Source organism: Anopheles aquasalis, chromosome 2 (genome assembly GCF_943734665.1).
Source record: "Anopheles aquasalis chromosome 2, idAnoAquaMG_Q_19, whole genome shotgun sequence".
NCBI lineage: Eukaryota > Metazoa > Arthropoda > Insecta > Diptera > Culicidae > Anopheles > Anopheles aquasalis.
The window spans coordinates 51,167,501-51,179,624 of NC_064877.1; the positions used below are offsets into that span (position 1 = coordinate 51,167,501).

The 12,124-nt window shown below is 33.5% G+C and overlaps 2 protein-coding genes across 4 annotated transcripts in view; one reads left to right on the plus strand and one right to left on the minus strand.

Moving 5' to 3' along the window:
* The window catches only part of LOC126571540 (probable muscarinic acetylcholine receptor gar-1), an 18,837-nt gene extending 6,713 nt beyond the window's left edge, over positions 1-12,124 (minus strand). Inside the window, exons 1-5 of one of the 3 annotated variants that reach the window (XM_050230133.1) lie at positions 11,822-12,124; positions 6,421-6,590; positions 5,701-5,869; positions 751-1,292; positions 1-666 (exon numbers count right to left, since the gene is read on the minus strand). The exon at positions 1-666 is cut by the window's left edge and continues 6,713 nt beyond it. In XM_050230133.1, coding sequence (XP_050086090.1) covers positions 1-666; positions 751-1,292; positions 5,701-5,819 — 1,327 coding nt within the window. In that variant the 5' untranslated portion in view covers positions 5,820-5,869; positions 6,421-6,590; positions 11,822-12,124. Of the gene's footprint in view, positions 667-750; positions 1,293-5,700; positions 5,870-6,420; positions 6,775-11,821 lie in introns of those variants that run through there. The other 2 variants (XM_050230135.1, XM_050230134.1) reach the window with 2 other exon arrangements.
* Positions 8,135-10,663, plus strand: LOC126571546 (uncharacterized). The gene is made up of 7 exons (XM_050230150.1): positions 8,135-8,400; positions 8,509-8,703; positions 8,812-9,048; positions 9,505-9,690; positions 9,758-9,955; positions 10,027-10,248; positions 10,364-10,663. Exons 1-7 carry the CDS (start codon positions 8,311-8,313, stop codon positions 10,427-10,429), a joined length of 1,194 nt encoding a protein of 397 aa, XP_050086107.1. The 5' UTR covers positions 8,135-8,310; the 3' UTR covers positions 10,430-10,663.

The following is a 12,124-nucleotide window of genomic DNA, read 5'->3' on the forward strand; positions in this document are numbered from 1 at the left end:
ATTTCAATATTCGACTCTGCACAGTTTTTGGGTATTCATTATAATTGTTTGATGGTTCTCTGCAAATGCTTTGGCCAGAGACTAGGCAAGAAGTAGCAAGTTTGTCAGTATTGAGAAGCGCATTCGGAGTTTTTGAAATTCCAATCCCAGCAGCCCGACCGGCAACACCCGTCATGGCGCTACTTAGTGCAACCATCGACTGCATTTTTCGCTGTTTTGCTTCACTTTTTTTTTGCATATCATACGCAGTTTTGTAAATCCCACCATACAGCACAAACAATACAACGAGTGTGGTCCAATAATAGCCTATTATAAGAGCGGTGTTGAACACTGGGTCCTTTAAAAACTGTACTGCACATTGTCCTGGCAATAGATCACGATAACCGACAAAATGTTCCCATCCAAAGATGGATATGAAAAACAACAACGCAGGTATAATCCATGTTATGGTAACCATCCATATTACCTTGCTTTTTGTTCGCCAACTCCGATACTTTGCTGCTATTTTTACAGAACAGAATCTGTCTATTGTTATCAATAAAATTGAATATTGAGAAACTAAGCAAACTGTGTAGTCTACCGATAACCACAGGTCACATAGTAGAGGTCCTAAATCCCAATATCCCATAAGCACGTAAACGGTGTAGAATGGCATCGAAACTGTTCCTACATCCATAGCGAGAGCGCCAAACAACGATAAGGTAAAAATAGGTTAGAAATCTATTAACAAGAGATCAAATCTTTACTTACCAATTAACATGTCTGTTGCTGCCAACGAGGCAATGAAATAATTGCCCGGTTGTCGAATGCTACGATCTACAATAAATGCTAATAAGACTAATATGTTCCCACCAATTGTTAGAATAATGCAAATTGCTAAACAAATCGCTATAAGTATTGTCTGCCATATTTCGAAAGGTGGTAATACTTGTGACATGTAGTCATTTTGATTTGTTGTTCGATAGAAACTAGAATGATTGTTCGCTATGTTTTGATATGAATCTAATGTAGAGGTATTATTTGTGTCGTTACTGAAACTGAAACTAGATTCATTCATCCATCCCCAACGGCTTAAATTACCAGATGTTAACCAATCCCATACGTCGTCAAAACTTCCTCTTAAGTAGGGATTGTGTTCGATAACATTTATTGCTGTGTGGGGCTTTCTCCCAACTTCCACTAAGCGTTTGTCGATTGGAACATCTATTAAATGATGACACTTAGCATAATGTAATAAGTTGAGCCGCTTGTAAAATAATTTACAGTTTTTCTCCTGCTTGCGCTTTAATTTCCTGTAATGAAAAACAGATATAAAATAAAGGAATAGAGTTATTATGGTAAACCTGATTTTTTTTCTGAACATTCTTCGCAAATGTGCCCATCCCCCGATCTACTGATGAACATACTGATCATACTGATGCATTATACTACTACTACTATGGCCGTACGATTTTAGGATTCAATTCGTTCTGCGGTTGTCGACAAAAAAAAAAAAACGCGACTATCTGTGGCCATGATTTGAAATTTAGATTCACCATTGATGATAACATCTTCACATAACGATGAAACAAAATTTTGCTAGACAAAAATCCTAAACCGGACTCAACGCAAGAAATCGTACGGCCACGGTCGACCATGGTGAAGATGCAGTAATGTTGGGATGCTGCATATCGTCGAAAGGTGTTGTAAACCCACCGTTAATTGATGTCATAATGCATCAGTATGTTCTTTTAAACATTCTCAATGAGTTTTAAACGATTTTTTCATAAAATTTCCAACAAACAGGCGCTAAGAAGCGGCAACAGTAGCGTCGCAGAACCGAGTAAGGAAACATTTCTGGCGGTTTTAACGGCAAAATCACACCAAAAGCATGCTGAGGCAGCTAGAAAGCATTTCAAATAATCAGCGAATACACTGGTAATACTGATCATATGGCCCGAGTGTCTGTTTTTTGCATAAAACTGATAAAAAGAACTGTACGAAGACGAAATTGGTTGCATCGGTGATATGAGCCCGCAATCATCAAAAAATTGAATATTTTATCTGTAAAAAAGGGATTTTCACACATTTTTATTATTACTAGACATTGTTATTATACATAACCAACCATAGAAATACAAATTGTATCATTAAAAATGGAATAATCCATGTCGTTCGCTACCGTACGAATTCGGAATCGGTCTGTGCAGATTGGTGCGAACAGACTTTGCCCCCTTAAAATCATCGCCAAGCCGGAACTAATTAACTTTTTCGAAGAAGGTGATATCAGTCATAACAAGTGATAGTTGCTCTACTCGAATCAATTGTCATAATTGCATAATGTGCATTTAATTAGGCTGTACGAGCATGAGTTTGCGTCGCGTAGCTGGCGTGGCGTAGCCGTACGAATTCGGATTCGAGTCACTGTATTTATTTCAGGAGAAAAAGCAATCCATTACTTTATGGCAGGCAAAAACTACAACAATCTCACACGATGAACCGCAAAAACCGCAACATCGAAAGAAATGTTTCGAAAACTTAAGAAGCGAATTGAGAAAATGTCACGCCGTATGTTTTTGGAATGTGACATAAACAAAGACCTATCATGCATAGATTCATTGTACCTCTGCACACGCAAACATTTCCCCCGAAGGCGACCAAGACTTCGCTTCGTGAACTGTTTCGGTACGAATACTTTAAAATCGTATCACCGCTTGGGAGGTGAAACTTAAACCCATTCCGCGGGGATGGATTAAAAATGCAGTTAAATATCCACTAAAGAACATGATGCATCAAATTGTCGTGTAAGAAGTCTGGCTCTGTAATAAGTGTGATACTGAGATACTGAGGAAGTACCTTCAACGGTGGCTAATTTAGGACTTACTGTCATAAAGATTCTATATTATATTCGACAATTTCAGTCTCAAAAATGAACAACATGCGTGTAGATAAACACTAAATAAAGAACTGAACCGTTCGCAACTAACGTTTCGCCAGAAATGCTACATATGCCCATAAGATGGTCAAATCACAATCACTCTTAATCACTTAATAAGTGGTTGAACTTCGCCCAAAAATATCGATTACTTTTTCTCATCCTAATTTCACACTCCTTTTTTCAAGTTTTTATCTATAGGCTTACTGGAGTATTCGGTGCCCTAATAGTATAGATGACAAACATGATAGAATGGTTACGGCAATAATAAATAAATAGACCTAATACTATAATATATAACATAGTAATAAAATCAATAAAATGTATATGATAGCATTAACCTCTGGGCCAAAGAGTACCTTCGTGTGGAAGATGTAGATAAAAAAAGGAAAGCAATATTGAGATAAGGAGCCGTAAAATGTGATTCACTCACTGGCATTCATGCTTACTATCGCAAACTAGTAGCAAGTACTTGCAACTACTCAGTGTGTACGATTATTATTTTGGCCTAATAATGGATAACAAAAAGTAAAAAAATCCGTCTATCCTTGCATTTCTTCCCTTATTTCATTTACTATTTCCTTTATAATACCTTCCCATAATATCTTGTGTTGAACATGCGCCTCGCATGTTCTTATATATGTGGAAATATTGTTTATTAGACGTAAAACTTAGTATATCTGAAAAACATTTAATAACGTATATTTTTAGCAACAGTCAAAACATACCAATTCGACATATTAAATAATTAATAGATAAAATCCTAAAATTGTGCGTTACTAACACTTTCTAGATTGTCCTTCTTCTATTGTTTGGTAACATTACAATTACGTAAATACAGTATTTTATATCAAGTTTTAGTATTTTTATCTATGCTTAACTATTGTTGTTTTGAACCATTTTTATACGTTTCCATTTTTTCACCTCTAAACAATTTAAATTCTTATTCCATATTAAAAGAATTTAGAATGTATTTTCGAATATAATGCTGATCCATGAATAATGCTACATAACTATGCTTTCCAATGTACTGTTGACAGGTTCATTTTTGTAAATTCTATGAAACATCATTACTGAGCAAAAGCAAAAAGCATTGATGTGGTGTTTATCATTTTGTGACATCATAAAACTCGATTCCAAACATTGATGATGTTTATTTACACCGCGTATATAACCTTATATCGTTTGTTTGCATGTAAAACGCATTGTATATAATATTAAACGAGAAACAGCAACGTTAAATCAATAATCACAACGCATTTTATCAGTACAGTGTCGCTTTTCAAGGTAGTTATATTAACCTAGCATTAAAATCCATGTACTTTTTATAAAGATCCTAATATCTTCTGAACACAGTTACGCCATGATTATTACTTTTTTACTAAAATATGCATTGCACATGATACATTTCATTATCGCAGATGATGATTTACGGTGAGAATTTATGCAAATATATAAAATCATCTAACTACGGAAATATAGTGTTTGCAACTATTTGTTCATACAATTATACCCAGATAAAAATTAATTTCATTTATTTGAAAATAAAAAATAATCTTATAATTTTAGCAATTTGCTATATTTTTAGTTTTATTATCATATCATATGTTATGTGTATGGCGCTGAGTGAAACGAGTTGATAAAGTATAAAGTATTGCAATCGATCCATTTTCAGCTACTCATCTTTGTCTGCAAATCTGACCCTTTTGCAGATTGAACCAAATTTTCATCAGAAATGAATACGCTTCTAGCAATCCTGCATGTTGGAAAAATGTAACTGTTGCGGTTGGTCTTGAATATTTCACATTGCGTGTTTCATTTCACTATCTATCTGCAATAGTAGTATGTATTGTCACCATATTTTTTCCGTTGTAATTTTTACGATTTCGAAATTGAATTTGACATGGTTATTGGAAAAAGTATCAACAAAATTCTAAGAAAATCCCGAAATGGTAGTTAGTGAATGTTCAATGATTGTAAAGGATAGGTTAAGTTCTTTTGATGCTACGCTGGACATCGGTTTGGAAAACGTGGGTTGAAAAAACCGCTTTAAACAGTGAGATGCACTGAGCATACACTCAGATAAGTTTCTATAGCCGCACCCACAAATTTCAAGTATCTTCTGAACCGTTTTATTTCAACCGTTAATTAAACAAGGCAGAAAGGCAGATAAAAACAATACAGTAGCATAAATGAACATAATGTAGCAGTTTTAGAAGCGTGAGTAGATATGTTCCCAAAAGTTTGTAAAAAATCTTACCAAAATTATAAACTACAAAGATTTTTCAAATCATTAGGAGCTCAGAAAAGCAAACTAATTATTTTGCCTAAAAAAGATCTTAGATTTTATATTTAAATCGCCACATATTGACTTATTTTGCAAGTGCGGCTATAGAAAGTTGTCGGTGCATATTTCGCACTTGATCGAAAAACTAGCCGAAAATCAAAATAATTCAGATCAACAGGACGGTTTTATTCATATTTTTTACTACTTAAAAACGTCCCAAAACCAAAAGTTGAATTAATAAAACGGTTTGGAAGATACTTAATAGTTGTGGGTGCGGCTATAGAAACTTATCTCAGTGTATATGACACGCGATTTTTGTGTGACGATTTCCTTATTCGTGTTACTTTACTTGATTCCAAAATTTACGCCATATTCTTGAAATTTTAAATTATTCTACACTATTCAGAGAAATAAATAAAAATTATTGTAACCAAAATTTTTTTAAAACCTAAGTCTCCCTAAAATAAATCTGAGTATATTTTTTTAAACGCACACTTACCATTGTGTGATAAAATCAGTGCTAATCGAAAAGATGGATGATGTGTAATTATCGTATGATAATGTGACGTTTGATTCATCAACATGTGAGTTGTAGTCATCCATCTTCAACATTTTCATTTATTTTCATTGAAATCAATTTGGAACTGATGATTCAATAGCTGTAGAACCTGCAAAAATATCGAAATAAACCAGAAATGTATTACAGAATGTTATACTGCAATATGGAAACACTTCTCTATTTTAAACAATTATGGAGAAAAGAAACAATTCAAATGAAACATAAAATACACTTAGATCTATATAAGCGAAGATTGACATTTTAGAATTTTCTTTTGCCTTGGGCGACCGAAATGTATTCGCAGTTACCATGAGTCTACAACATTAAACATTATGAGACATTTAAGATAGAAACCTGTCTCTATGACACCTGCTAATTTATCATCATTATCGTTATACATTATTACTATATTATGAAGTAGAAAATGAAGACAATAAAATATTATTCGCAGAATATTTACGGCCATACTGTATTCAACCATTGGATAAAAAGTATGTAATTTAAATAGAGGTAAAAAATGAGGATAGGCGTCGAACATAACTTCTTTTTCTGTCATCCATCATAAATTGCACAAATGAAATCCCGCTTCGAGATGTTTGGTTATTCATGCGTTCGTTCCCTTTTGATAATTCATACATTCATTCCATTTATGATAATTACCTTACATGCATTTTTTCCGAAGCGTTATCAGCAATTGTCCGTTGGGTTTAGCAAACTATCATCTATATCTCTGGAGGATTGTTGGTTTTTTATACAAATTTTGGCAGCATTTTACCGTTAAAAAACAAATTAACTCGTAGGCATCTCAATTACAACCTAAAATTCAATAGCTGCAAATAATTAAAGTAATAAAAAGAGCAAAATATGAAAATATAATAATAGCATGATTTTTCAAACTTGTTAACAAAATTGAACAACTATTTTTATTTGTTAACTGTATCCTCCTTGAATCTAAATCCAAAACCAAGCATATATTTCCGGTACGACTAAACGGTACTCGACTTTGACTGTCGGTTCTGTGCTTGCTAGAATATAAACAAGGGGTTGAAGTCGGATGAATGGTAGTTCTATTAATATTAAAGTACAGTGTTCTTTTGCTTAACGATATCGCTTTCAATTGTGATGAATATTTCATGGACAGCATTAATGAGAATATCTGTGGTAAGAATGAAGCCGTACTCTATTTCACTGTACTTTTTTTTTTGTTGGTACCTTACGGACGGAGCCGTATATATTATTTCACTGTACTTATGGATACCATTATTAGTAGTTTCATAAGAAATTGGTCTCTAGACAGTGACGAGCATTCTATCCTTTATGAACCAATCCAGCCTTTACGAATAAAAAACAATCGATAATGTATTGCAAATTAAAAAACAAATTATTGTACTATCCTTAGGAATTTATATGTAGAATCGTTATCACAAAAAAACATGAGATTGGTTCTTTTTATTTCAGTTTCGTTCTTTTACATTATTGTTTTTTTATTTAAATGTACATCATTGCCATGATTTCTCATTTGCGAATTTAGTACTCTCCATATTAAAAAAATGATTACGGTTTTTCCTTCACACTTAGGAACGAACTTCTTACAGTCAAATACTACCAAATAACATGTTAGCCAAGGTATGCTAACCAATGCTTTAACGAACAACGAATGTGCCGTTCGTTCGACGTATTGAAAACAATTCGAAAAAACCGGGTTATTCCGGTTGGGTAATTCATTAACAAAAAACCGTTCACAAACCGGATTTTAACTCAACTAAATTGCAACTCCATTCAACTCAATGCTACATGATATGTTTGTTTTCATTGACCCATTGCTGTGATTTTGATTTAATCCTTTATATTAATATCCCATAATTATTTGAAGGCAAGGGTAAGATATATACAGTAACAATGTATTATCTGTAATTCTTGTTCTGTTTCAACAAAACATAACAATAATGAAGGAGCTGCACCTACTTGTTCGTAAATATCAATCATGAGCAAATCAACATAAGGAAGATATCAACATAAGGAAGAGGAAGTAACATAGAACATAGAACCACTTACTTAAATATTTCAATAAATCGTCGATTGAAATGTTTGGAATAAATTCCAGTCATTATAATATAGCCTCAAAGACCGCACTTGCTATTCTATTCCCTTCATCGAAGTATTGTATTTTTCCCTTCTCATCGCAAATATAACTTTCCATTTGTACTTTCCGAAAAATTCCTGACGTCAGTTATGAATCACACCAATACTTAGTTAAAAGATGATCAGAAAAGGTCATTCATTAAAGTGTACGTGTAAGAGACAAAGTCCACACCGTTGCGACTGCGATCTGTAATCGAGCTGGGAAAGATCAGGCATCGGCTAACAAAACGGGCTGAAGGAATCGTAGTTTACGATTGAGCGTTGGAACCCGAAGAGCTCGTTGTTCGGCTTGATTACCGACGTGATTAGTGAAGTTCTGTGCTATAACATAGCACATTTTGTTTTGTTAGATCTTAGAATATTTTCGGGTAGACTTTGATAGAAACAGTATCAAATCTCAGACAAAGAATGAAATCTTTAGTAGTAGTTTGGATAGCCTTAATCATAAGTGTGCATGGACAAAGAGAAAATCAAAAATGTGCTCAGAATGGAGAATATGTAGGTATCTGATGTGAAAAAACGCATTTCAGGTTCAAACAATCTATCTTTGTGAGACCTCATTTATCTTCTGAGCTGCTTTTTGGCCTTGTTTATCACACATTCTAGTGCCTGACCCACAATGACTGCTGCTCGAGAAGTTGCCTGAGCTTTTCTTACAAGTGCGTTCCTGTTCCACCAAGTGCCTCTGTGGGATCAACAGTGATACCAGTGTCGAACACATTCGAAAATAGATTTGGCGGTTCTGGAGGCGATGGCGGTGCCAGTTTAACTCAAAAAACTTGTGCTTTAGAGGGAGAGTATGTAAGTAAAGCCATAGAAACCATTATAAAAAAAATTGTTGCCTTAAAAGCATTTGTTGCATTCCACTTTATTACATTTCTATATCTCTGTTTCTATTAACCTTGCCAGTGTCTCACTCATGGCGAATGTTGCTCGGGGAACTGCCTGTTTTTCTCTTATAAATGTGTAAAATTAAACAACCCGAACTCATCGGATGTTTTTCCCACACGCGAGCCATCTACGTCTGTTACACCGATAGACTTGTCAAATCGTGTTGGAGAAGATTCTCTTGCTGTGACCAGTACAACCGCAAAACCGTCGAATGCTTCGACAGGAATAAAAAAATGTTCTGAAATTGGTGAATATGTAGGTTTCAATTTTTTATGGTATTATATGTAAATCTAAGGTCAAACATTTGTTTTCATAACACGCTGACATTTGCAAATTTAAAAAAATATACAAAATGGAAATTTCTAGAGATAACAAATACAAAAAAAAAAACCCTCAAAAAGATAAGGTTTACGAATGACGCGTTAAGGCTCTTCCGTCCGACTTTTACTTGGAAGGGGTTCAACAAAAAAGTGAGCAATTCATTAAATGAAACTAAAAATAATCTTTTAATTCTGATATGTAAAAATCTACGCCCATTTCCAATTAAAATAATTCATCTTGTACAGTTTAACAAAGCCACCCATTGAAGCACCAGAATGTTCAGAAAAAATATTATTAATCAGCAAATAGAAGATTTTACATTATCTATTAACTAATGAATTTAAAATATTATAGCATTTTACATTATTTGAGATTTTTTTTTTCCAATAGTGCCTTACACCTAATGATTGTTGCTCCGGAAGCTGCTTGAGCTTTTCTTATAAATGTGTTACCAACAATGTTTTGAAAGGGCCATCGAACCAGCAACAATCAGATCAGGTATCAGGAGCGATCCAAAATCGTTTCGGTGCATCTAGCTTACCAAATGCAACCACATGTGCAGCTGTTGGAGAATATGTAAGTAATTAAATGAAAGCTTTTTTCTAATAACTTCTGCAAATTCTAACGTGTTTGTTTTTTACAGTGCTTAACTTCATCTGAATGCTGTTCTAGAAGTTGTCTTAGTTTTGCGTATAAATGCGTAAATTCATATGAGCTTATGACACCTCAACCTCAAAATAAAGAACCCACATCAATTACAACTGCTAACCGGTTTGGTGGTTCAGTCACCTCCGTCAACCCTCCAAGCACTGCAAAGCAATGTATTTCAAATGGGTTTTATGTATGTGTATTAAGAAAAACACATTGGACGTTACAATTATTCATAACATATCCTTTATATTTTATTTACAGTGCTTAAACAACAACGAATGCTGTTCTAATGCTTGTTTTAAATCTGTTTGCTCAACTGAAATTCGTTTGGGTGTAGCAGAGACTATTTTAACGCAACCATCAGTTGCTAATGGGCCATATGTTCCAGTGCGTGACCTGGACGATCTTATCACAAGATTCGGAGGACAAACGACACAAGAAAGTCACCAGCATCAGCGAGCATGTATGGCAATAGGTGATAGAGTAAGTATATAGTTTATGATTTGTGTCATTTAGTATATTCATACATGTTTGACCTAGTAACAAACATTTTAAGGAAATACAATTCAACGGTACATATTAACATTTATCATTGCAGTGCAACAACCATGGAGATTGCTGTTCAAAAAATTGTCATTCTTATCGCCGAAAATGCGTCAACTAGATCATTCATATATATGCTAGAAATTGTTATGTGTTATAAAACGAACATATATACAAATTTATCTTTTTGAGGAAACAATAACAAGTTTGATGGTACAAATTTCTGGACACTTCAAACATCTTCAAACATCTTCTGATTATAAGATTAATCATAAGTATTTGGCAATAAAATAAGGGGTAAATACCCGTTACTTGGCACCAAAAAAAATTAATTTAAGCGGTGTGCAGTACTTAATATTGTATTTCTTTATTAGGGGTTTGGATGGAGGGACCGGTGCGCCATCCTTGCACGCATGGCTTAAAGCCAGGGCACACAGGATCCGAAATTTTCATCGTCTGACATTTTCCATAGACGAATGCATTATAGTTGCAGGCGCTGTTAAACTCTATTATACTAACAACTGAACAATAAATAAGTGTATATGTATATACTTTTATATATAAAAATATAAATATATATAATAATATACATCAAATATTCTATACATTCTAGAAAATACACAACAAATACAATATCTTACGTCCCATTTTTATTGGAAAAAAGGTTTTAACGTCGGTATGTAATCGAGAAAAATTTTTAGATTCAGAACTGTGACCTTATAAAATGTCGGTGAAAATGTTTAAATCGAACCAACTTATGGAAAATTAGAAAAAAAAGTCTATTTACCAGCTTGCAAAATCAATACTTATGTTGTCGTTACACATTACTGTATATAAATGTATATGCAAGATATAGACAGTTAACTCGGCCATGTGTTTCAGATTCCCGGAGATTACTCTACAAATAACATTTGTTGGAATTCAATTTCACGAGCTGATAACCTAATTTGCGATTTGTCATTTTTGCTTCTACTTCTGCTGCAAAATTCTCCATGACATACGTCTTGCTCTAAAAATTTTATTCGTGATGTTGTCATAATTTTCGCTATGGGTCGTACTGATCTAACGAAAAGATAATGTGATCTGTTTTTGATTAAACAAAAAAAAAAAAACAAAAATATAAGTTTAGCGGATAACTGCTTAGGAATAGTAAACGTCTCAATATTAAAAGAGAAGTAGAGAAAGCAATAACGAAATTTTCTGTGAAAAAGACATAGATTGATCTGATATCAAAGCATGGGAACTAAACTGAACTTATAATTTTAAACGGAATAATTAATAAAAAAAAACGAAATTGTTTATTAAGGGTCCATGCCAAAACTTCAACTATTTACAAATTCATACAAAATTTCTATAATCATGAGTAGCGATTAACATCAATAGTATAACTATGAATAGCGCAATAAAAAATGTACATTACACCTCCTAAGCCAACATATAACATTTTCCAAAAACTTTTTACAACTAAATGACTGAATACTGATTTTTGATTAGTTGGATGATAATAATTTACTTCTCTTGTGTTATTGCTTAGAGTCATCCAACACCGCATTAAGCAGCAGAATAGTTTATCACTCTTTGAAACAATTTATTTGAGCGTTTCTATCAAAGTGGTTTATGTTTTATTTTGCCATAGTAAAGCACATTTTCAGAAAAACACTGTTTATTTCATGCTTATCAAATTCATCTTTTTATCTTCGCTTATAATAACATCACTTCTCCGATTTACACAAGTTATTCACAATCAAACATATTGAACCATGAAGATTTCAGAACTTTAGTAGAGAGAGTACAGTCTCTCTTAACACTGCTCTCT